General features: G+C 67.1%; 1 protein-coding gene across 1 annotated transcript; it reads left to right on the top strand.

Moving 5' to 3' along the window:
• Positions 1-771: 771 nt before the first annotated feature.
• On the top strand, positions 772-20,494 carry LOC139440557 (serine/threonine-protein phosphatase 2A regulatory subunit B'' subunit beta-like). Its single transcript, XM_071220334.1, has 13 exons — positions 772-1,127; positions 9,871-10,056; positions 13,207-13,310; positions 13,476-13,578; positions 14,044-14,118; positions 14,845-14,931; positions 15,234-15,390; positions 17,021-17,069; positions 17,564-17,653; positions 17,855-18,030; positions 18,947-19,065; positions 19,149-19,255; positions 20,213-20,494. Exons 1-13 carry the CDS (start codon positions 846-848, stop codon positions 20,373-20,375), a joined length of 1,698 nt encoding a protein of 565 aa, XP_071076435.1. The 5' UTR covers positions 772-845; the 3' UTR covers positions 20,376-20,494.
• The last annotated feature ends 4,587 nt before the right edge of the window (positions 20,495-25,081 follow it).

Here is a 25,081-nt window from a genome sequence, read left to right on the forward strand (position 1 = left end):
CACGCCCCCAACGCATCATTATCGGTTGATAAATTAAATTAACGTAAACCGGGCGCCTGCGCTCAGAACTTGCTGGTTTCATTGAGGGCTGGTTTCATCGCGCGTGCTCGCTCCCGTGCTCGGGGAACGCACTGCGCGTGCCCGGCCGCTCTCGGGGAGCACGCACAGCGCAAGCCCGTCCTCCTGTCTCTCTCTTCCCCTCCCCTCATGCACTTCCCGGCCTCCAGCCTGCTGTCGCTGGACACGCAGTGCGCATGCTCGACCCACCGACCTACTCCCCGCCCACCCCAGACACCGGCGACCACGCTCAGCGCATGCTCGCACCTCCCAGGCCCTGGGGTTGTGTCGTCCGCGCGGGTCGCACCCCTAAGAAGCCCCCAAACAGAAAAACGTGTCTTGGGGCGGCCGCCACTCCCCGGCCCCGCACCCACCCCAGCTCCTACACGCCCCCGGCCCCACCAATTACCCAGGCAGAACCCCGGCTGCCGGCGCCAATGTCAGCAGCGCCGCGCGCCGCCATGATGACGCCACGCGCCGCGGTGACGCGCGACGTAGGCGACTGTGTTTGGGAAGGCGGCTGGCGCGGCCGTTTTGAAGCTGCTCTGAGGTACGCGCGTTCTGCCTGGGCCGCCTCCGCCGGCATCCCCGAGTCCGTGCAAACCGCCAGAGGCGCGGGCGCCGCCCGCCGCGTCCGGACCGCAAAGCCTCGTCAGGCCGGCCGCCGCCTCAGCCCGGCCGGGCGCCGCCTACACTTGTGTCCTGTATCCCCGAGGTCCCCGGCGGCCGCACTTGGGCCCCTGGCGTGAGCATAGGGGCTCCCAGGAAGGCGGGGCCGAGCCTCGGAGATGCCGCCCGGCAAAGCCCTCCAGCCCGTGCTGAAGATGAAGGTGGACGAGCTGTTCCTGCGCTGGCTCAGCGAGGCCGGCACGCAGGCCATGCTGCGGGACTGTCTGCAGAGGATCCGCGCGCCCGGCCGGGCCGACTGCGGCGGTGGCGACGCGGGGCGGTCCCGGCCCGCGGCCGCAGCCCCGGCCCCCGCGGCGCCCGCGCTGCCCGTGGGGGCCGCCTCCAGCCCCAGGCATGGGCCGCATGTCCGCGGGACTCGCAGGTCGGCGGGGCCGAGAGGAGTAAGTGTCTCTTCCTTCCGCTAACGCCTGCCCAGGGCCAGGTCACTCGGGGCGCCGTCGCGTGGCCGGGGGTGGCCACGGCCGACGCGAGCGCTGGCGCAGGTTGTGTGTCCCGCCCCGCCCCCTAAAGAAGACAGCCCTGCATGCTGGAAATGCAGGGTCCCACGTTGGCTGTAATTTTGGAGTTTTGTTCAGGTGGTGTGAAATGGTTTTTTTTCCCCCCCACTGGACAGAGAAAGATCTACGTGTCGCTTTACTCAATCATGCATTCACGTGTCGCTTCTCGTGTGCGCCCCGACTCGTACCACCCAGTTTCACAGGGTCCCCGCCAAAATGCAGCCGTCACCCAGGGGACAGTGGCAGGTGGACGTCCATCCACCCGCGGCGGGCGCTTGGCTCTGACTTGTCGGTGGTGTTCTGTGTCCTGTCGGATCCAGGACTTTCTCTGGAAAGTGAGTGTCCGAGGAGCGTGGGCGCAGTGGGGCTGGGGCCAGCTTCGCAGACCTCCCGGTGTAGACCCCCCCCCAGAGGAGCGCAGCAGGAGGCCTGTCGGGACCCCCAGGAACGCCAGTCCCACGGGAGGGTCGCTGAGCTCTGCCGTGGAGCCCTTCCCAGTGAACACAGAACCTGCACGGTGGAGCCTGGCCTGAGTCTGAGCCTTTGCACCGGGCGGTACACCAGGGCCGGGCTCCGGACGCTTCCTCCAGTACTGACGGTGTTTCCTGCCCCGCTGGTGTCCGTCCATCTGTACTGTCCGTCCATACTCCCTGGACTGCCCTGGACTGCTCACGTCTTCTTTACGGAGCTCCCCACGGCATCCCTCACTGTGTCCCCGGCACAAGGCCCAGCAGCGCTCCAAGGGGCATTCCTGCATTTGGGGCCCTGTGCCCGAGTCCCCGCAGGACTGGGGACGCGGAGTATGGACAGGTCAGCTCTGTGCGAGGAGGCGGCTGGGAGCCTGCGAGGGTCTGCAGGCATGTCTCGGAGGCCCTGGGACCCTGGCCTGTGACCCCGCAGTCCAGCGAGGGGTCCTTGGCTGGCACAGGGCCTTGCCTTCTGTGTGGGAAGAGCCAGCACTGTTGTGGCGTGTGGTCCATCCAGGGCTGCGGGGGCTCCTGCAGAGCAGGCAACGGGCCCGCAAGCGCAGGTCCAGGTTGTTTCTGTCTCCCTGCGCACTGGCTCCTTGTGGACTGGAGGGTCCCGCACAGGAGAAGCGGGAGGGGGCGCTGGGCACCCCTCCAGGAAGGGGCTTCCCAGTGGGATCATGGGGCCCGGGCTCGGAGAAGGGCAGCGAGGGGCGGGGTCTGAGACCTGGGCGGCGTCCGACCCTTCCGTGCCTGTGGTCAGAGGACGGCTCTCCTGCACCAGGAGGTGGGCCGGTGGGGCAGCGCAGGGCCAGCTTTCCCAGCAGCAGGAGCAGCACCTCCTCTCCAGCTCTGCAGGGAAGGAGGAGGATGAGAGCCCCTCGGCAGGAAGCCAGCCGGCGCGCAGGACTGCACCTGTCTGGGGGTGCACCTGGCCGCCCCGCCGCCACCTGGGTGCCAGTCTGGCTGCAGTCCCCCAACCGGCATCACCCTGAATGCTGCCCATCTGCCCCGCAGTCCTGAGCGGCCTCCTGCATGCGGCCCCTGGGTGTCGGGGCGGTGGAGCTCGAGCACCCACTCGGCATGACAGCCAGCTCCCAGGGCACCCGGCCCCCTGTCTTCCGTGCCTGTCGTGAGGGTGTCACATCCCAGCTGGCTGTCTGGGCACTTCGAGGGGGTCATACCCTGAGGCCTTCGCAACATTCACAGAGTGGCCAGGAAGGTGGCCTTGCGCAGACACGGGGCGAGGCAGGACCAGGAACCCGAAGGGGGGCCCAGAGAAAGGAATGGGGGTTCAGATGGTGCGGACACTGAAGGACGAGGGAGAGGCAGCCAGGGCCCCTCCTGTGTGCCCCCAACTCGGTGACAAGTGAGAGGGGTCAGAACTTGGGGTGGTGAGCGATCAGAGGTGGCCGGGGTGGGTGGGGATGAAAGGGACCACCGGTCGAGGAACTGTGTGTGGGTGCGGCAGAGAACATGCTTCGGGGGGGGGGGCAATGCGGTGCAGCCCCTCCAAGCAGCACGTGAACAGTGGGGCGGGCTGGAGCCCACGGGGGGTGGGGGGGCGAGTGCTCCCTGCCCAGCAAGTGTGACCGCAGGCCGCTGGAGAAGAGGAGGCCGTGCATGGAGCAGAGACACGGGGTGGGCAGTGGTGAGGCTGCTGTGCTCTGTGGACCCAGCTTGCTCGGTTCTGGCGCCGCCGTCCCCAGTGGCAGGGGCACGGCGGCATCTGCCTGTTGGGAGCCTGTCACCGTGAGGCTGGGGGCTTGGCGCAGGGAGCTGGCAACCCCTCTGCACCTGGTGCTGGATCCGGCAGGCCCCGGGGCCCTGGGGGACAAAGCGTGGCCACACACGGCCGCCCGTGGGGGGTTTCACTGAGGGGAGCACCCTGGACTGTTCCCAGGGGAAGAGGGTTCCTCCTGGGCAGTAGGCGTGGGCAGGCACCACCCAGGGCCGGGCTGCGAGGGCACGGACCCTGACTGTTTTGGGGTGTGGGACCCAGATGGAGTGAGGCGCTGCCCAGCGTGTGCCTGGCCACACTGGCTTGGAGAGGTCTGCCACTGCGAGGCTGTCTTTCCTCTTGGGCGGCTGATGTCCCGTGACCCCCGCCCCACCCCACCCAAGGCCGCGGTCCTGGCGTCCTGGTGTGAGCACACGGGTCCGGGAGGCCTGCTGCCCCCCGCCCAGCAGAGCCCAGCTCTGTCACAGGCAGGGCCCCTCCCGGGCTCCCCTCTGGGCAGCAGTGGAACTTCCTTCTGTGTCCGCTGTCTGTTCCATGCCCTTCCCTGTGGCAGGGGGTGAGGATACTCTGTGGCCTCGGGGGTGTGAACCTGCATTATTGCTGGCAGAGGTTTCCCTCGGAGCCCCCACGTGGGACCTCCCTGGGCTTTGTGGATGCACCTTTCCTCCCACTGGGGCGGCCTGGGCTGTGAACTCAGCATCTGGTTCCGACCCCTGCCGTCCCCCCACTCATCTGCCTCACGGTCAGGAGGTCCCACCCCAGGGTCTCCGCATCACGTCCCAGAGCTGAGTGGCGTGGCCGCAACGCCCAGAGTCCATGCCTGCCCCTCATCGCCGGGCGGATGGCCTGAGCCTGCCCTGGGGAGTTGAGATGCGTGTGGGCGCTGAACTGGCGGGGGGGGGGGGGGGGGGGGGGGGCGGAGCCGGTGGAGCCCGCATCTGTGCATCTGGGGAGGGAGCAGCCGCCCCCGGTCCTCGGCCGGCACAGAACCGCAGGGCCGGTGCGCGCTGCGGGACAGGTCCCGTCTGCTGCTGGACAGCCTCCCCTTCTCTGGAGCTCGCCTTTGTCCCCTCCCTCCTGGGAACTTGCAGGCGCTATCCCTGCGTCGTCTCCGCCACCGCCCTGCTCACTCTCTGTCCCAGTCTCTCAGGCGGGCTGAGCTGTGCCCAGAGCTGCCTCTGCACCCCTCCCTCCACCGGCAGACAACAGCTCCGGCAGCCGCCCCGGGCTCCCTCGTTCCCCCTCCTCCACTGCCGGCCGCCGGGCCCCCAGCTCAGCCACGCTGCCCTGCCGGCCCTGCCTCCCCCACCCTCCAGCCATGTGCCCGCCTCAGCCTGTGGAATGCGTGCGGCCCAGGGCCGGCCCCCAGAGCGCCCGCCCGGCCGCGCATGGAGCGCGCTGAGCCCGGACAGCCTCTCCGTCCCACCCGGCACAGCTGCCGCCTTGAGCCCCCCGCCCCGGCCCGGCCCCGAGACCCCGGGCCCCTGCGGCCCGTGCGCGTGGACATGCGGCTCCGGGACCTGTCCCTGCGCCAGGACCCGGACCTCCGGCAGGAGCTGGCCTCGCTGGCCCGCGGCTGCGACTTCGTGCTGCCCTCCCGGTTCAAGAAGAGGCTCAAGGCCTTCCAGCAGGTGCAGGTCGGCACGTCCTCCGTCCATCCACTGTCTGTCTGTCTGTGTCCCCGTGGGTCCTCATGTGGTCCCTCGCTCGTCCCTGGGGAGGGGGCTGCTCCCAGTCCCAGGTGCCTTGCAGCTGCTCCGCTGGGGGTCAGTGCTGGCTCCGAACTTTGCTGGGGCAGAGTCCCCTCGGGAAGTGGCTGTGCTGTCTCTCCCGCGGTCTGGCTGCCCTGCTGTGGGGCTGGCTTCAGTGAGCGCCACACGGCCAGGGCATGGAGTCGGTGGGGCTCGGCCCTTTGTCGGGGCCCAGACGCACTGTCCCCGCACAGACACAGTGCTCTGTGTGCACGTGTGTGCCAGCGACGCCTCACTGGGGCGGGCGGCACTGTGCCGTGGGCTGCGGTGCATTTTAAGGGGTTACGGAGACAGTCACACCCTGTGCCACCCGGAGAACAGAGTTCAGTGCTTTGAGGGACCAGTTGGTGGCTGGGCTTGGCCGTGACCCCTGTGAGCACCCAGAGAGGTGTGGTGGGGCTCCAGGTCCACTCGCCATGTGTGTTCCGTGAGTTAGTGTGGGCAGCCGTGCAGGGTCCCCGCAATGCCTGTGCACCCACCCCGTGATGGGCGGTTCTCCCGGGGGCCGGGCCGCACCCTGCCCTCCCGTTCTCTGTGGGCAAATGCCCTGTGGTGGCCGGGACACAAGGCTGCATCAGACCACTCGGTTCACTCTGGGGCAGAGGCCCGCCGTCTGCTGGGGTTCCGGCTGGGGTGCTTTCTGGGGTCACACGGCAGCTCGTACGCAGCTTCGGCTTCCTCCTGTCTGCCCCGTGTTCCCGAGGTCCAGGCGCTGTCTGCCAGTGGCTCGGGGCTGCAGTTTGCCCCTCCTCGTGAAGGGGAGTCTGTCCAAACTCATCTGAATGTGGGGCCCTCACGGTGGACGCAGCGAGGCTTGCCCTTGCTGGGCACAGACGGAAGGCGGCTGTGTGGCCGTCAGCACCCTGTGGGGCGGTTGGAGAGCGTGTGGTACGTTGGTGCCTGCTCCTCGCGTTGCCGGCTCCGCCACAGGCCCCCGTGTCCTAGTCTGCACTGTGTTAGGGCCACTGCTCAGGCAGATACGTCACCGTCTGGGGAGCAGAGCCCCCGAGTCCCCTGACGGGACGTCGCTTCTCATTGCGTGGCTCTCGGGACCACGGCGGTTCCAGGGAGGACAGTGCGTGTCGCGTGGGGTGAGGGTTCCCGTGGGCAGGGAAGAACCAGAGGGCCTTTCCTGTGGGGGGTGGGGCGGGAGGAGGAACCTCACCCAGGTGTTTCCGCCCGGTGTGGTTCAGCGTGCGGGGCTGCCCGGCCTCAGCAGGCCGGAATAGTGCGTGGTTGGGAATGGGGACGATGGGCCCCTGGACTGTGAGGAGCCCGCAGGGTGATAGTGAGGGTGGGGTCCGACGTGACAGGGATGCCGCGCTGCCCGCCAGGCAGGCTGCACAGCGTCCGGGCCGTGGGGGGCCTGGAGCATGGCGGCGAGGTCCCTGGGCCACGTCCACCCACCCGCCCAGGACTGTGCTGTGAGACTGTCACAGGCTCAGTGGGTCACAGTGCCGGGCAGGGGGTCCTGGGCACCTCCCGCTCCCACTCTGGGGCCCCCAGGGTCCCTGAGCATGAGGCCAGGGCACAGACCCCCACGTGCCGCTCCCCATGCATGGCACGCGGCTGGCACCGCCTGTGCCGCGTCCCCCTGCCCTGTGTTCTCCGTGGACAGGCACACCGCCACCTCCGCCTGTATTGTAGCCATGGGTGCCCATCTCCCCCGGGACGTGTTCACTGACTTTGTAGAAGGGAGGAGACGGGGAGACAGATGTGCGTGAGAGACACACCTGCCCGGGGCAGCAGCACAGGCTTCCTGAGTGCGGGTCGGCGCTCCCATCTCTAAGCCTCCCGGCCAGGGTGCAGGCCGGCAGCCGCTGAATGAACCTTTGCGTGTGGCCTGCTTTCTTACTTTGTTTCCGGCCCCTCTGGGGTAGACACGGGCCTGGTCGCTCACCGTGTTCATTGGGTGGCCCCCGGGGGTGTGGGGGCCCCGGGCGCCCAGACGGAAGCCGTGGTCTCCTGCCAGGAGAGGCAGCAGCACTGTGGGCACCCGGCTCGCCCGGAACCCTCGTGCTGCCACGCTGAGCCGCGCGGCCCGGGCCCAGCATGGTGGCCGGTTCTCGTGTCGTGCTGGCGTCCGCCCTGGCACACCGCGCTGCTTCATGGCCACGCGGCCCTGCTGCCCGGCCTGCCGGGCCCCTCCCACGTGCCACGGCTGCCCTGCCCGGCCTGTGCGGTGCAGGGGCGGGCTCACTTCCCAAGTCCCGCACATGCCTGGGGCACCTGGGCCCGGCCCCCGGTGGGAAGCAGTGTATCCCCAGGCCCGGCCTGGCCCGGCCGCTGTCTCGGGGGGCAGGGGGGGGGGGGGCTCCCTGCGCTGCTGGCCCGCCGCCCGCATACACACACGGCTCGCCGTCTGCGGGGCGTGTTTGCAGGTGGCACGCTGTGTTCTGGGAGGCCACAGGCATCCCTGCGATTCCCGGAATTGGGTCGGGTCTGAAATAGCTCTGTGTGGGGAGGTCGCTGTCTTTACCGGGGACGGGGCGGGCGGCAGCGGCCGGTGAGGAGCGGGCTGTACGGAGGCTCCTTGCCGCCCTTCCTCCCTGGGAGGCCCGAGGCCCACCGGATGGTCCTCCTGCCCCGCGCACACACTCACGTCCTCGCGCCCGCCCGGCTGCTCTGTGCTCCGGGCTGGCGCGCAGCCCGGCCACCCTGCGGTCAGGAGACGCTGTCCGCGCGGCACAGCCCCCGCGGCAGCTGGCCAGCTCCCGGCAGGGCGGGAAGAGAGTGTTCCGCAGCTGTGCCGGGTGGCTCTATTTCTGTCCCGGACGTTAAGCCTGCAAATCCCCGGGTCCACACCGGCCTGTGCTGCTTCTCCTCCTCCTCCCGCCAGCTGGGGGTGGGGCCCGCCCTGGGCACGGCCTCCCTCTGTGCTGGGCTTCGGCCCTTCCCGCCAGCGCCTGCCCTCCACCCGGCACTGCGTGCTCGCTCACGGTGTCACGGTTCCCATCCACCCCCGGGACACGGGGGCGCTCTTGTTCCAGGGCGCACCTCCTCCGCCTGCCCGTGGGCACGGCAGCGTCCCCCTCAGCTTGCCGTGGGGTCACACGCCCGCAAACCCGTCGTGACATGGAAATGCCGTACTCTGAACGTGCACTTAACGTGCGGCCATCGCGGCCTGGCCCGCTTCCACCGAGTGCATTCAGACGCCCCGGCCTACCGCTCGCTGCTGTGTCCCCACCCTTTCTCCATCTTCTCAGAAAACGTCCCCCTCACTGTCCTCCCGTGTCTCTCCCAGATAAGCGAGGTCGTCTCCAGGCTGGCCTGTGTCTTTGGGGCAGAGTATTCACCCATCTACAGGCCCCATCAGACTTCCCCGTTCTGGTCCGTTTTCAGCCTCATCTGCTGTCCATTCCCGTCCTTTCTCGGGTCCTCTTTACTGCTTCCTCGCCCACCGTGGACCACACCCTTCTCCCGGCTCACTGCTCGTCCTGGATGTGGGGGCCGCTCTCGTTCCCTCAGTGCTCAGTGGGTGTCCCCACCCACACGCAGAAGTGGCTGCCGTCCTGCGGGTTGCAGCGGGGGCGGGGTTGCGTCCTCGTGCCCGGTCCCCGTGCTCGGGGTGTGCGGCCCCACCCCCCACCCATGGAGCTGCAGCAGCTCCCTGGCCCCTCCTTCCTCAGTGCTGTTCAGGCCGTGTTTGGGGCCCTGGACGCCGACCGACCCGACACGCGGCCCGCGGCGTTTCCTCGCACGGTGTCTGCTGCTGGCGAGCCCATCATTTCTCTCTGGGTTTGCGTTTCTGAGCAGAGCCAGCACGAGCCCCAGGGGTGCCGCACACCTGCACGGCCTCTCAGGGTGTGCTTGTGTGTGCCCCCTCAGCAACAGGGGTCGGTGCCAGGCGCCTGTCCCCAAGGCTCAGCCCGCGGGAGCCCAGGCCCCCCGCCCCGGGGACGGCCTGTCGGCCCCTTGCGTCGTTGCCCGAGTAGCCTGGGGTGGGCGAGGCACACGCGTGTGAACGCACTTCCAGTCCGAGTAGACTGAGTCCCAAAGCTGTGGCTTTGTGGCCACTGCTCAGGACACGTCCACCACTGTCCACAGAAGGGACAGTGGTGGGCAGCAGGTCATGACCTGGTGTGCCCAGGATGTGCACGGCAGAGCCCACGCCTGTCCTTTTACGGCCCGACATGGGGGTCCGCAGCACAGAGTCCCCAGAATGGGGCTGAGGCCGGCATCGGCTGGGGCTGGGGCTGGGGCTGGGGGAGGGCCAGGGCCAGCATTGGGGGGCATCCTGATGTTGTGAGGACACAGGACGACCAGGACCCTTGTGAGCTGCATACAAGGCCCCCCACCCTCATGGGAGCACGTACGGCCCACCTGTGCAGCCCTGACCCCCAGGGCGGGGGAAACGGGCAGCAGGTTCTGCACAGCACAGGGTGGCCTCAGCAGCCGGGGTGGCAGCCGTCCCTGCGCTGGGGTCCCCCTGCCCCGGGCAGGGCGCAGGGCCATGTGGATCGGGCCCCACGTCGCACTCGCTGCGGGAGTGTCGCCTGCTGTGTGTGTGGCTCGAGCTGCAGGCAGCCGCAGGGCCAGTGAGAGTCCCCTGTCCACACTCAGGGCAGGTGGCTCGGGGCCAAGTCCCAGTGGTCTGTCACGCATGGGTGCGAGGCACACTTTGTACCCTGAGGTCTAACGGAGCTGCCTCCTGTCCTGTCTCCCAGGTCCAGACGAGGAAGGAGGAGCCCCGGCCGCCAGCCTCCAGCCAAAGCATTCCCGCCTTCTACTTTCCCCGCGGTCGGCCGCAGGACACGGCGAACACGGACGCCATCATCGCCAAGATCGAGAGGACCTTCGCCCAGTTTCCACACGAGAGGGCCACCATGGAGGACATGGGCAGAGTGGCCAAGGTGGGCGTGCCACGGTGGTCGCGCTCACAGCTGGTGGCCCGGTGCCGCCCCCTTCAGGCGGGAGGGTCAGGCACGCAGGGCCTTGGGTTCACTTCTGCCCGAATGTCAGGGAGCAGGCGAGTGTGTGCATCACCTCCCAGGGGAGCAAGGGTGCCGCCCGCGTGAGGTAGGGCAGCAGCCGCGTGCCGCCAGGTGCGAGTCCTGTGTCCAGGTGCGGCTGCACGCCCTCCCGGCCCGGCCTCGTCTTCTTGTCCCCGTGCCGGGGTCTGTGCATTGTGGGTGTCCTCAGTGCCGGCAGAGTGGCTCTACCTCGCTCTGCACGACGCCCTACGGGTGCGTCCTGCGTCCCAAAGCCGCGAATCCTGGCCCTGCCGCGCCTCCCGAGGGTCCTGCGCTGGGGTGGGAGGCTTGGTTCCCACCCGGAGGGCCCGGCTGCATTTCCGCTTGGTCTTCTGCGTCGGGCGTTGTGGCCCGTGGGCGTGTTCGCGTGGGGAACAGCGTCTCTCCACAAGAGTTGGTCACAGGCGCGGCTGACCACTTTCTGGACTCTGCCTGGTGCGGCCACCCACAGGAGCTTGGGCCACAGGCGCCTCATCAGCTCTGCTGGGGCGGCAGCTCTGCCTCCCCACGCAGGAGAGAGGTGACCGCCCCGCTGCTTGGGGTCCCCGTGCGCCTCAGAGTCACCTCGGCCTCTGCACAGCCACCTCAGCGCTGCTGTTGGGCGGCCTCCGGGGTGCGGGTGCAGGCCCCTTCCCGGACAGAGTCGGCCAGCTCCGACCTCCGCAGGCGTCCATTTGGGGGCGTCGTCAGCACGGCTGCGTGCTGCGCCCAGGCTTTTCCTGTTCAGGCCTTCTTCCTCCTTCAGCAAATGCGTGGTCCCTGGGTGTCACCCCGCGGGTCGTGTTGGGCATGGTGTTGGGCACGACAGGGTTGTACCTCGGCAGGACAGCGCCCCGCAGGGCACACCCCGGGTGTGGACTTGGGTGCATGACCGTGTGCCTTGTGGGCGGAGCCCCCTCTCGTGTTGGACCCCGCGCTCCCACGGACGCACAGGTCCCCTCGACCCCTGTGTGGCCGGCGTGGAGGGTGCCTGGTCTGTGCTTGTGCGGCAGCATCTGCTGTGTGGGCGTCAGGGCGCCTGGTGCTGGGTCCCGCAGGGATGTGTTCATTCCCGTGTGTCCCGGAGCCGCTTCCTCACCGTGGGTGCAGCTTCTCAGCGGACAGCGTGCTGAGCTCAGCAAGGAAGCTGTTTGGGGGGGGGCTGGTCCTGGCTGCTCACTTTGTCCCGATGACAACTTGTTTACAGTGGGGGACGCAGCCGGGAGACTGCATGTCTGGGCTCTCAGCTGGCGGCTCAGCGGCTCATGTGTTTTTTATCAGATTCTACAGCTGTAGGGTCTCCGGTGACCTCGTCCCCGCCACTTCTTACGCGGACACGCGGATCCCATCTCTTTATTCTCCACCCCTCTGCCCACAGTGTTTTAGTTTTCTGATCTTTCCTGAAGTATAGTGTTCCGTTTCAGTGCTCTTTCTGTTACGCGGATTTCCAGGCTTTTCTGTGCCACGTCCCCTTTCCTGCAGACACGGGGTCTGTCTCCTCTCAGCAGCGTCTCCCTGCGCAGCCGCGCCCGCCCTCCCTTCGTCCTAGGCGCCCCGCTGTGCAGGGTGGACTCACTCCGGAGCACGGCCCCGGGGGCACACACGCGCAGCTGTGGGGTTTCTCAGTTCTGTCCTGTGGTCGTGGGGTCGCACTGTCCTGCCACGTCTCCCGTGAGCAGGAGTCATGTGGACGGTGGTGCTGCTGGTTTTTATGTTTCTCAGCTCCTTGCACGGCCGGCCTCGGTGGGTGTTCGACTTACCCCGTGTCGGCTGGCATGGGCTCTGACTGCCTGCGTTTCCGCAACCAGGACTTGTTTCGGGGTGCGGGGTGGCCCAGCTCGGTTCGCAGCCTGGGGCACGGGGACGGGCGTCCCGCTGGGAGAGGAGTGTGCATGCCCTTGGCTGCCGCTCTCTGAGCTGCACGTGTGCCTGGGAGCGACCTGTGCTTACCCGGCCTGCGGGCGGGTGGGTGCTGCGCTGATCCCGGTCACTGCGTGTGTGTGCTCCTGCTCTCAGGCCCTCTGGGGTCCCTGCCCGCTACGCCTGCTGGCGCAGGTGGGGTCAGGACATGCTGAGGGTCTCTGCGTCCGCTGAGCCTCCGTCCTCGCAGGACCCTCCGGTCTCTGGGTGCCACTGCTCTGAGCAGCTTGAGGGCGTTAGGTCCACAGTGGACAGAGACTGAGTGCTGAAGGAGAGTTGTGTTTCCTTCCCTGCCACGCTGTGGGCGTGGGCAGCGGACAGGGATGGAGGACAGGCCGTGGGCGTGGGCAGTGGACAGGGACGGAGGACAGGCCGTGGGCGTGGGCAGCGGACAGGGACGGAGGACAGGCCGTGGGCGTGGGCAGCGGACAGGGACGGAGGACAGGCTGTGTGTGCGGACGGGAGGCACAAGGACCAGACCGACCACTGAGAGGACGTCGGCCTTTCTGTTGTGTCCCTGTGGGGCACACGCGCTCATCTGCTGTCTGTGCACGTTACTCGGTGACTGGTTGGTTGGCGTCGAGGTATCCGGCCTGTGCGTCCCCTCGGTCAGCCGCTCTGGAGTCCGAGGTGGCCGTGACCCTGGGCACCGGTGTTCGGTTTCTGCCCGCGGAGGGTTGTGGAGTTCCCCTTGATTGTTCCAAGCTTTTCAGGCTGCGCACTTCGGGTTTGGTCGGTCTTCCCACTTGAGTACTTGCTTTCTCTCTCATGCCTGCCTTTCCTCCTTGCTGAGCGGAGGTTGCGTGCCTGGGTCAGCCTCCTTTCGCAGTGCGGGGACGAGGGTCTGGGCCTCGTCCTGGTCGTCTGTGTTGTGCAAGGAGTGAGGTGGCCATTGTTGCCGCACTCACGCTATTCCCCAGCGTACACTGTCCTTGGCTCCCTGGTGGCTTACCAGCTGCTGCTTCGCCTCTAGGTTGAGGGACCGGCTGCTTGCTGCTGTCCAGGTGCTGCCCTGCTCGGGGTGGTGGCCCTGCAGTGGGAGCCACTGGGGCGCCCGGCACAGCGGCACGAGCGCGTGCTGCATCCCGGGTGTGCAGGGGACGCGCGCTCACGCCGGTGCCCTGTGCGCAGGCCTGCGGCTGCCCGCTGTACTGGAAGGGGCCCCTCTTCTGCTGCGCCGGCGGGGAGCGCACGGGTTCCGTCTCTGTCCACAAGTTCGTCGCCATGTGGAGAAAGTGAGTCCTGGGTGGCGTGGGCTGGGCAGCCGGTCGGGCCACCCCTGTCACGGCTCGTCCCGCGGGGCCCTGTTCATGCCCCGCATGGCAGCGCCCCGTCCCCGGGGCGGGCAGTGTGCCCCCACGGGTGTGAGCAGGATACGCGGACGCCCTCCCTGCCCCCAGGATCCTGCAGAACTGCCACGACGACGCGGCCCGGTTTGTCCACCTGCTCATGAGCCCCGGCTGCAACTACCTGGTGCAGGAGGACTTCGTCCCCTTCCTGCAGGTTCGGGTTCGGCCTCGGCCACCGCCCCTCCTCCGCCCCTTACCCCCGACAGTCCACAGCTCACACGCCCCGCCCCGCGGCCACCCCGCGCACCCCCTCACGGAGCGCTGCAGCGTGGACACCCACACAGGCTGGCCACCTGGCCACGCCCGCGGGGGCTCCCACCACCCCCCAGAGCTGGCTCAGCGAGCGGCCCCTCAGCTCTGAGTGCAGACGGCACAGGCGTGTCCCTACAGGCCGTGCCTTATGGGACGTGGTGTCCCTGAGCTGGAGGGCAGAGCACCGGCGTGGGGCTCCTTGGTGCGTGGGCACGTAGTCGTATGTAACCGCGTGTCTGGGCCTGCACACGCAGCCCTCGGAGCAGCGGAACGGGGCCGGGTCCAGGGGCGGGGCCGGGGCCGGGGCCGGTGTGCACAGCCCCTGCGGCGGCCCCGCGTGCCCAGCTGCGCCCTGTCCCCTGTGCAGGATGTGGTGAACACCCACCCCGGCCTGGCCTTCCTGAAGGAGGCGTCGGAGTTCCACTCGCGCTACATCACCACCGTGAGTACCCGCGGCTCGCACGGGCTCCAGTCCTCACCCAGACCCCACCTCCTGGCCCTGGATGAGCTCTCTGGTCAGGGTGGAGCGGGGCCAGGGCCGGGGCTGGGGAGGGGCATGCTCTCGGCCGGGCCCCAGGGCGTCCCCAGTCAGCAGCACAGTGAGGCACGGGAGTGCCAGACCCCTGCCTTCCTCCTGCTGCGCAGGACCTGACGCTCCCTCCCATGATGCGTGCAGCTCTCCAGCGACTGCTTTGGTTGGAAGCACCCATCCTGTAACACCCAGGGGCCGGGGGTTGTGATGCACACTCAGCCCGCCCGTCACCGTCACGGGGTGGTCACGGGGCCGGGACCTCGGACAGAGAGCAGACAAGGGTCTGTGGCCGGTCACACGAGGGGTGCTGCAGGCACGCGTGTCCACACGGCACAGGGCCGGGGTGGGGGGCATCCTGGGGCACGGACAGCTGGGGGCGTGCAGGGCTGGCCTCCGTGTGTGCTGGGACGTGCTCTAGCCCAGCCTTCAGTGCCCGCTGTTGCTGCGGTGCTGAGTTACTGGGGAGTGTTTGGAGCTGATTGTGGTTTCACCAAACGCGGCCCCACCACCGAAGCCCAGGTGTGTCTGTCTCAGGCACAGGTCCCGCCCACCTGTCTCTTCTGCGGCGCCCTCTGTTGGCGGCGGGTGGCTCTGCAGCCGTGTGCCCTTCTCTGCTGACGCTCTCCTGCCCCGCAGGTCATCCAGAGGATATTCTACGCTGTGAACAGGTCCTGGTCCGGGAGGATCACCTGTGCCGAGCTGCGCAGGAGCACCTTCCTGCAGGTGGGGGGCCGCGGCGGGGCGGGGCCTGAGCTTCACCACTCTCCGTCCCTCTGACCGTCTGTTCTTCCTGCCAGCTGTGCAGGAGGCAGAGCCTTCGGGACGGGGGAGCGCCCTGCACACCGGGGGCGTGTGGGCACGTGGGCCTGGGGGACCGCGGAGCGGGGCTGACCCCGGGGGCAGCTGTGCTCCCACCCGCACGCAGGTCCTGGGCCCCCGTGGCTTCCGGGAGGGTTTCTGGGGCCCCCACACGGGAGGCCCGCACCTCCCTCCGGAACAGCAGCAGCCTCTGGGGTCCTTTGCAGAACGTGGCGCTGCTGGAGGAGGAGGCGGACATCAACCAGCTGACGGAGTTCTTCTCCTACGAGCACTTCTACGTCATCTACTGCAAGTTCTGGGAGCTGGACGCCGACCACGACCTGCTCATCGACCCGCAGGACCTGGCCCGGCACAATGACCACGGTGAGCGGCGGGCGGCTCGGGGGGGCCACGGGCAGCAAGGTCGAGGCCAGTGCGCTGCTCCCCGGGAGCCAGCTGGGGCACTTATCACCACACGTGTCCCCGGGGTGACCCTGGCTGTGCGGGGGCCTCCGCCTGTCAGGGTCAGGCCAGGGCTGCCGGGTGAATCCTCACTCGCCGAGTGCGGGTGTCTGCACGGGTGCCTTCCCTTCGTCAGCCACTGGCCACGCCTGAGGGGCTCCCGCAGGAACAGCCGCAGGGGCCCCCCTACATCACCCCCCGTCCTGGAGAGGGCCCGGCGGAGGGCTCCGTGGGCCCGTCCCGTGCGCCCCAGACTCATTTCCTCACCTGCTCCGTGGTGGTAGCTGACCTGCTTCCCGGAGCGGTCCTGCTGGGGACCCGACGACAGGAAGCTGTGCTGTCATGTCGCGCTTCTGAAGAGCAGACCTGCACATTGAGCTAGTGAATGAAGGGGCTGCCCCCGGAGGGCGTGGAGGACGCTCTGCCCACACACAACCACGTCCTCATGCTTGACGCGCGCCCTCCCCATCACCTGCACACTGCGCTTCTGAGCTCCAGGCGCCCCTGGGCTGGTGGCCGCGCCCCTCCTGTCATTACCCGTCTCCACGTGGCTTGTCCTCTGGGTGTGCCTGTCCTCTGTCACTTCTCAGGACACTGTCACTGGACGCAGGGCCACCCCGACCCAGGATGACGGCCTCCCAGACCCTTCACTCACCCCACCTGCAGACACCCTGTTGACAGATAAGGTGCCGTTCACAGGTCTTGAGGGTCAGGACAGGGACGTACGTTTTTGGAAAACAGGGTCTGCTCTCCCACCTGCACTGATCCCCACGCTGTGATCCCCACGTGCACTGAGCCCCGCCGAGGCAGAGTGCGTGGGGGACGGGCACAGGCTGCCTCCCTCCCGGTCTCCTGGACGCGGTGCTGCCTGTGGACTCAACCGTGTCCTTGGAAACGAGCGTGTGTCGGGGTCCTCACCCGCAGGACCTCAGGGTGCGACCGTCGGGGTGTGGGTCAAGAGGGGGGATGGTGGCATGGGGTCACTAAGGTGGCCCTGATCCCACAGGACTGGGGTCCTTGTAAGAAGAGATGGGGACACAGGCACACCCTGAGGGACACCCGTGTGGACTGGGGGATGATGGCCGTCCACACGCCCAGGAGAGAGGCCTCGGGGAGCCAGCCCTGCCCGGCCCTGGGGCTCAGCCTCCAGCCTGCAGGGTGGGGAGACATCAGCGTGTCTCCTTTGATCCACCTCGTGTGGGGCTCCTTTGGCGGCACCGCAGCCTGTAACGCGGTGCTTTTTGCTCACGCTGACGAGTAATGGTGACCATGGCCGGAATGCGTTTCTATTCTGGTCCCAGAGAAGGTGACGCGGGCCCTGCGCTGTGACGACAGACCCACCCTGTCTGCCCTCCACCCTGTCGCAGGGCCTGGGGGGCCGCCTGGCACGCCCGTGCCTGCGAGTGGGCTCAGCGCGGCCTCAGGAGTGCACGGGGCGTTTGTGACACGTTCAGTTCCCGGGTCCGCCCGCCAATCCTGGTGATTCCGACCCTGTGCCGCTGGCTCTGCATGTGAGGCCGCAGCCGGGCACTCACGCCCGTCTCTCCCACAGCCATCTCCACGCGCATGGTCGAGAGGATCTTCTCCGGAGCCGTGACGCGGTACGTGTCTGGGCTGGGCCATCATCCTCCTTGGGGTGCGGCCGCGGGCCTGGGCGAGTGTTCAGTTCTGGGTCCCTCACAGCCCAGCCATGTACGCTGCAGGGACAGGAGGTCAGAGGAGGGGACACGAGCTGTCCCACAGGCCTTGCAGGGTCACAGATGACACACACAGTCACGTCACACAAGGTCATGGGGAAGGGCTGGTATGTACTATGGTCACAGGACACCATACAGGGGGGACACGTGGGCACCCACGGCAGTAGCCCATGTCCCGCCCCGAACATCGAGGGAGCCTGCAGCTGCGCCCCTGCAGCCATGAGGCAGTGTGGGCGAGGCCTCGGCAGCCGCTCTCCCCCCCCATCCTGGGTGCAGGAGCCAGCCCCAGGCCCTGGCAGGGGGCACAGGCCGGTGCAACTGGCCCAGCAGGCAGACCGGGGCTGCCTCCTGATGCTGCTTCCTGGACACGGCCTTCTCTCTCGATCCCCCAAATGCAGAGGCAGGAAAGTGCAGAAGGAGGGGAAGATAAGCTACGCCGACTTTGTCTGGTTCCTCATCTCCGAAGAAGACAAGAAGACCCCGACCAGGTAGGGCTGGTGCTGCCACGGACACGTGGGCCCGCGAGTATCTCCTGCCCTGAGCGAGAATGCCCCCGGAGCTGTGCTGGGGGGTGCTTGTCCCAGGGCTGTATCCCTGGGGGTCGGGGTGGGGGGCCGTCACCTGGGTTCTGGAAGGAGGGCTGCGTCTCTGGCAGCCAGACTGAGCTCACCGCCCCCCACCCCCGGCAGCATCGAGTACTGGTTCCGCTGCATGGACCTGGACGGGGACGGGGCGCTGTCCATGTTCGAGCTGCAGTACTTCTACGAGGAGCAGAGCCGCCGGCTGGAGGGCGTGGGCATCGAGGCCCTGCCGTTCGAGGACTGCCTCTGCCAGATGCTGGACCTGGTGCAGCCCGAGTGCCCAGGTGTGGCCGCCGGTGCCCGTCTGAGGGTGGGAGACGGCTTGTGGTGGGGCAGGCCTGTGTGAGCCAGGGCGCCCCGGCCGAGAAGGGACGCCTGTGGGGAGGCCCACGCCTGGCACCTGACGTGCGCGGCAGGGCCCCGGGCCCCGGCACCAGGCACGTCCCCGTGGTGACCGCCTGGGGTGGCCTGTGGGACATGTGCAGTGTGCTGTTGGCGGGGGCCGCCCTTCTCACTGCAGTCAGGGTGCTCCCCCCATCCTGTCCCCTCTGTCCCCTCCGTCCCCTCCGTCCCCCACCCTCCCCACGACGGGGTCCTGTCTGCTGCAGAGCAGGCGGAGCCAGGAGGCTGGATGTCCCCGACCACGGATCCGCCTACTCGGTTTCCTGGTCACACCTGTGGGGACTAACCGTAGCCCTAACCCTTCCTGGAGAAGGTGGCCAGCAGGGCTCTAGGATGGACACGGGGCCCCTGGGGTCGGAGAGACGAGGACAGAGGGACACAGTGTGTGGACTCAGACACACCGCCCTTCAGTGTCGCGTGTGTTGAATCGGGGCATGTGAACGGAATCGTCCTGGGACCCTCCGTCTCTGCCCGGGATCCTTTGCTGTCCTTTCCCCGCAGCCCAGACTGTGTGCACAGCGCCCCCTGGTGGCCACAGTGCCCGCGTCCTCAGCCCACTGCTGCCTCGCGGTTGCCTGGGACCCCAGGACTCTGTCCTCTGTCCCCCACCCCGACCATTCCATCTGTGTCCCCCCGACCGACTTCCCGACTCGGACCTCACCTGGGACGAGCTGCCACCTGCACTGCTCCCGTCCCTCCCTCTGGGTCGGCACGTGTGGTCCTGGGTGGGCTGGAGCTTGGCTCTCGTGCCTGTGCCCGGGAAGGCGCCCCAGGCCTCAGTGTCCCCTTGTCCCACAGGGAGGGTCACGCTGCGCGACCTCAAGCGGTGTAAGCTCGCCCACGTCTTCTTCGACACCTTCTTCAACATCGAGAAGTACCTGGACCACGAGCAGAGGGAGCAGGTGTCCCTGCTCAGGGTGAGTGCAGCCAGCCCCAGGGCGCCGCCGCCGCCCGGGCATCTGTCCGCCCACCCGCCCGTGTGACACGCGTGTCCCCGCAGGAAGCGGAGACGGAAGGCCCCGAGCTGTCGGACTGGGAGAGGTACGCGGCCGAGGAGTACGACATCCTGGTGGCTGAGGAGGCTGCGGGGGACCCCTGGGAGGACGGGTGAGTGTGGTGTGGGAGGGAGGGAGGGAGGGAGGCGGGGCCAGGGGCATGGGGCGGGGCCGCGGACAGGCTAGGGCCTCCGGAGGCGGGGGCTGTCCACACACTGCTGTGGAGGGGCCCGGGCCCAGGGACCCTAGTCCGTGCGTTCACCTGTGCGGCCTGTGGGCGGCGTCCACGTGGAGGGAGGACCGTCTCCATCTCAGGACAGGTTTTGGACCACGGGGTCGGGGTGGCCCCCCCTCCCCAGGTCGCTGTCCACCCGGCCACAGTTCCACACATCCCTGGGCAGGCCGTCCCATCGGCGTCCACACGTCTGTGTGCTTCCGTCTCTCCCCGGCCTCCCGACCGCACGGCTTTGGGGGGTTTGAGGCTCCTTGTGCTGCGGTGGTCCCCAGCCGCCCTGCTCCTGTCCTGGGCGCCGCGTCCTGTCTCCCAGCCCCACCGCGGTCCGTGGAAAAGTGTCTCCCACGACGCCACACCCTGGTGCCAGGTCGGCTGGGGACCGCTGGTGTCCTGGACACAAGCCCTGTACTGGGTGAGAGGTGTGGGCGTTCTGCCCGGGTTGGAGAGCTGTCTGCTCCTGCCCTCACACGTCACCTCTCGATCGTGAGGCAGAGCGGTCGTTGATCTGTGTGTGGGTGTCCTGGGCTGCGCTCGCTGCCTCCCGTCGCAGACAGCACGCCGGGTGAAGGCAGGGACGCTGCGCTGCACACGCAGGCTGCCCGGGGGCGTGGCGACGGCCCGCACAGCGCTCTCCCACCCGCGGGATGCAGGCGCTGCCCCTGCGGCGTGCTCACAGCCCATGCCCAGCCGCGGCGTGTTTCCCGGGCAGCATGGACCTGCCCTGGACAGCCTCCCAAGGCCCCGCGCGTCCTCACAGAGCCCCGCCCCTGTCCCCACCTCGGGCCCCACGTGCCCAGCGGCCCCCTCGCGCTCTCACCGCGGCCCCTACCCCAGGTACGAGGCGGAGCTGAGCCCCGTGGAGCAGAAGCTGAGCGCTCTGCGGACGCCGCTGGCCCAGAGGCCCTTCTTTGAGACCCCGTCTGCCCTGGGCGCTGCCGACCTGGAGGAGGACGAGGACGAGGAGGAGGGCAGTGACGATGACTTGCAGCCCTCGTGACCAGCTCCCGAGGGCCGTGGGCGCGGCCGGCACGCAGCAGCTCCTGTGTGGAAGCGACACTGTGGGTGACGGTTTTGGAGGGTGAGCTCTTTACGGAACACGAGGTCCCCTCGCTCGGAGTGATGAGTCTATTTATTTATTCGGCGCCGCTGAGGCTGGTCGCAGCTGGGCCTGGAAGGGGGCCGCCCCCTGGCCCGGCGGGCAGAGCGGATGCTGGCCCGGGAGACAGTGGGGCCACCTGTGAGTGGGGCCGCCCTCGGCTCCATGGTCTGGCTTCCGCTGGAGCTGTTTGGAGATGGACCGGGCTCGGCTGATGGGTGATGCCCCAGGGAACCCGGTTCTGTCCCAGGAGGACCTACCTGCTCGTGGGACCTGCCCCTGCCCGGTCAGCTGCATCGCTGTGTGCGCCTGGTCGGCAGCGAGCGCGCCCGGCCCTGCTCCCCGTGTCCACCCCGCGGCCCGGGCACTGGGCTGCCCCCCGCGGTGCTTCTGCGATCCTTCCCTCCTGAATGTACAAACTATGTACAGTTAACGTGTATTTGCTGTGGAGCGCGATTTTAAAAAGTTTTACGAGATCACATTTGTATTTTCCAATAAATAATTTAAGGGTTTTCAGCCTCAGGCTCTACTCGGCCCGCCAGCAGCCCACGGCCCACAGCAGACAGGCCAGGCGGCCGGGTGCTCCACCCTCAGCTCTGGGTTCTGGCAGTGGGGACGCCCCCACCCCCCCAGGACAGAGGGCGTTTCATCACACAGTCTGGGGGTCCTGGGAGTGTGGGCGCAGAGGGGCAGGCGGGCCCAATGAGACACCTGTGGGGCACCCCGCTTCTCCAGCTGTGTCCTCCTTCAGCCTGTGTCTCAGACCCGGGGGCACTCCCTCTTCCGTGAAAAGCTTGAACCATGAGCTCAAACTCCTTGTGGGCCGGCTGGCAGGGTCCCGCCTCCTACAGTGTACCTGGGCGCCTCCCCTGCCTGCCCGCGGGCCTCTGTCCCCCAGACCCCCATACTGGGTGTGGACGCTGTCCCAGGGCCACAACAGGACAGGTCGCCTGCACTCACCTCAGCCGGGTCAGCCGGGGTGGCCGTCACGCGCAGGGCTGACGCAGAGCACTGTGGCCATGAGGGGCCCATGCACGGCATGGGAACCGCCGTCCTGCCCCAGCTGCTCCCCGGAGCCGCACAGACTTGCCCTCAGCCTCTCCCAGGAGGTCTGGGCCCCAGGACCGCTGGGACGAATGTTGTTTTCCTGTGATCACAGAGAGCAAAGGGGGACAACTGGAGCCCCGGAGGCCCAGACCCTGCTGGGATGGGCCTCACGGACCAACGTCTTGGCTGTGGGGGCCAGGGGCCTCCCCAGAGCTCCCACTCGGTCCACAGGAGGGTCCACAGGCACCGTCGGCATCTCGTAGTGCTTGGCAGGCCCCGAGACCACGGGGCCAGCAGGTCTGGTCTTGGGGTCCCCCCACTGCCCAACAGCTGCAGAGCGGCCAAGACACGGCCTGGCGGGGCTGCTGCGTCGTGGCCTGGAGCATCGCCCCGATAGCCCACGGGGGCCGGTTCCCTCCTGCGTCAGAGCACAGACAAGGTGCGCAGTGGCGCATCAATGAGAGGAACCAGAAGGCGCCCCCCTGTCTCTCCCCACTCCCTTCCTCTTTCGAACCAATAAACACAAAGTAAAGATGTTGGAAAGGCAAGCAGCTGGTGCCAGAGGCTGCGGAGGGGCCGGCATCTGTCGGACCAGCGGAGAAGGTTCTGGCCAGGCGGGTATAGTGGCCCTCAGCCCCAGGCGAGCAGCCAAAGCCCAGGCTCTGCCCTGAAGCCGCCTCCCACCGTCCAAACTGAGACGGAGGAACGACTCTTGCTAATTACGGAGCTTCCCCTGCGACCCCACTGTCACAAATGGGCGAAGTCCCGTAGGGACGTTCCTGTGCCCTCCTGGAGCTCACGGGCCCACCGTTGGGCAGCCGGTCTGTGCTGCGTTCCTGCCACGGGGACCCGGGACGGCAGCCCCCCGGATAAGAGGACCCAGACCGGCCTTAGTGGCCCCGCCTCCCCACAGACAAGACCTCACAGTCTGCAGCAGCCCGACAGGACCCGCACGCTGCGCGAAGACACTAAGCAGAGCCAGGTGCTCTCGCGGACGAGAGACGTACCCAGAAAAAGTGGGTGAGGACCGCGTGGTCCCCTGGACCCTGACCCCACGGTCACACGTCCTGCCCACCGGGTGGCCCACCTGCCAGGTCCCGCGGGGACGCAGCTCCGGACTCCCCCTGGTGGACGCGTCTACCCACGAGGAAAGCAGAGGCCCAGGTGCAGAACCGCCGCCGCCGCCGCCGCCCACGGGCCTCCCGCCCCTTTCCTCGCTCCCAGCAACTAGTTCATGAGGGCAACCTGCCCTGACTCGCCCTGTTCGCGCTGCGGGAATTGGCCTAAATCGCCCATTAGCCCCCCTTGCAGTCTCCTCGTGACCCACCCTCCCCCTCAACCACGAGCGCGGGGAAGCGAGACCTGTGGGGGGAACCCAGCAGGCGCTACCAGGGCAGGCGCAGTCCCAGGATACAGAGCGGCTGTCGCTGCATCAGGTCTCCCGTGTGCGCCCTGCAGCACCTGTGCTCCACCTCGCAGCGCGCCTAGTCCTCCCGCCCCGCCCGCCTCAGCGCGCAGCGTTCACGCTAGCGCCCCGGCCCTCTGTGCGCCCACCCCGCCCCCGGTGCGCGCCCCCAGCATTGCTTAAAAGGTTCTTGTTGACGATAAAAGCCAAAAATGAGAAACTCCTGTGCTTTTAGCGATTTCTCCAGGTCAACCAGAACACACACTGTTGGGGGCTGCTACTTCCTTACGATGTGCGGGTGCAGTGACTAAGAAACCGTGACCTCAGCACGTTGTGCTCACACCTCCGTGAACATAGAAGCCCAGTTAACAAACTGGGTTAATTATCAGAAATCCACTGGATCACATTCTGGGCTGCCAATATGCAGTGCTACATAGTTTTTGAAAGTATATACTCAGGATACATTTTTTTTAAAAGGTTTTATTTCTTTTTAGACAGAGAAGAGAGGGAAACAAGAATGTGTGGCCACGTCACGGGCACCTCCTACTAGGGACCTGGCCCCACTACCCAGGCTTGTGCCTGACTGGGAATCCAACGTGTGACCCTTTGGTTCCACACCAGGCAGGACCTGGATAGATTTTAAGTTAAAAAAATTTTTAAACAATATACAGGGTGGGGCAAAAGTACACTTATAGTTGTATGTGAAAGTTTGTTTTTTGTATCATTTATTATTGTATTACCCTCCATGTGAACAACTGGAAACCTGTATATATGTTATTTTGGGTAAAAATTGAAAATACATATACACTAACACGGAGGCATGGGCCCTCCATATCCGTGGGTTCTGCGCCGGCGAATTCATCCCAGCAGAGATGGAAAACATCCAGGATCAGGATGAGGAAAACTCCGGGTGCTGCTGCCCAGCACTGTGCAGTTAGCAAATGTTACCTTGTTGCCATGTGGTTAGGTCTAACGTGGCTGCGTATGTACCGATCACACACAGACCTTTTCCTTGTCCTTATTTCTGAAACGATACAGTGTAGCACTGACCCAGCATTCACATTGTATCCGGTAATCCAGACACAATTTTAGTCTACGGGGGGAGGGTGTGCATGGCGTGTACCCTAAGATTCCGTTTCATGCAAGGCACTGGGGCACCCGCGCATTTCGGTGTCCGAGGGTGGCCCTGGGACCCACCCCCGTGGACACCGGGGGACGACTGCAGGCATGTGCATGTGTGCATAAATGCCTGGAAGAATAGACACAAAATCTCGAGTTATTTCTGTGTGGTCACATTTTAACGGATTTTCGTGTCCTTCTGCATTCTTTCCCGCACCTCCTCATCACTCTGCTGGAATATGTCACCTTTTCCCCCGCGGAGCAAAACAGGACTCAGACACAAGGTGACCAGAACACGTGCCCAGATTCCCATCACGGCAAATTCTCCGGGAACAATCAGTGACACTCTCGTGGACACTGTGTTTGGACACAGACGCGGGGTTTATCCCATCGTGGCCACACCGCCCACCAGCCGTAAGGAAAGTCCAATTCCTACGAGGCCGCTGAGGCTGTAAACCGTGGAATGCACGACCGCGAACTCACGCGTTCGATCTTTCTCAAGGTTGCAGGCCCTGGGGCGCACTGGGACGCCCCCAAGGTTGGATGTGGGACTCCCGGGGATGGGAAGGGACCCCAGGGCCACACTCGGGCTACCAAGGTACACTCAGGAGCCCCTCGGCTGGATTCCGAATACCCACCCCACACGCCCTGCAGACCGCGACCCGCAGCAGGGGCCATCGGGGACAGGCTCGCGCCCCGAGGCCAAACCTGGGACCGCGGGGGCCGCGCTGTGTCCCCCAAGGCAGGATCCGGGACCCCGGGACCCGCCGCACCCGGGCGCGGGAGGGCGCCGGGTGTGCAGAGCGCGCGCCGAGAGGCTGGGCCAGAACCCGGCCCTGCCCGCGCTGTTTCTAGTCTTCGGATCAGATGCGAGCAGCCCGCGCGGACGTGAGTCGCGTCCTGGGCGCCCACAGCGCCAGCCCCTTTTCTTCTCGCCGCGACCTCACGTCCCTCAAGCGGCCGCGCACACGTGACACGCACAGCCAATGGAGAGTCGGCACAGACGCTTGACCCTCCAGGCCCCGCCCCCTGGCGC

This window comes from Desmodus rotundus, chromosome X (assembly GCF_022682495.2).
Source record: "Desmodus rotundus isolate HL8 chromosome X, HLdesRot8A.1, whole genome shotgun sequence".
NCBI classification, from domain to species: Eukaryota; Metazoa; Chordata; class Mammalia; order Chiroptera; family Phyllostomidae; genus Desmodus; species Desmodus rotundus.

Coding starts and splice junctions, on each gene's coding strand:
- LOC139440557 (XM_071220334.1), top strand. CDS start 846: ATGCCGCCCGGCAAAGCCCTCCAGCCCGTGCTGAAGATGAAGGTGGAC. Junction 13,579..14,043: donor ACTTCGTCCCCTTCCTGCAG/GTTCGGGTTCGG, acceptor TCCCCTGTGCAG/GATGTGGTGAACACCCACCC. Junction 14,119..14,844: donor ACTCGCGCTACATCACCACC/GTGAGTACCCGC, acceptor CCTGCCCCGCAG/GTCATCCAGAGGATATTCTA.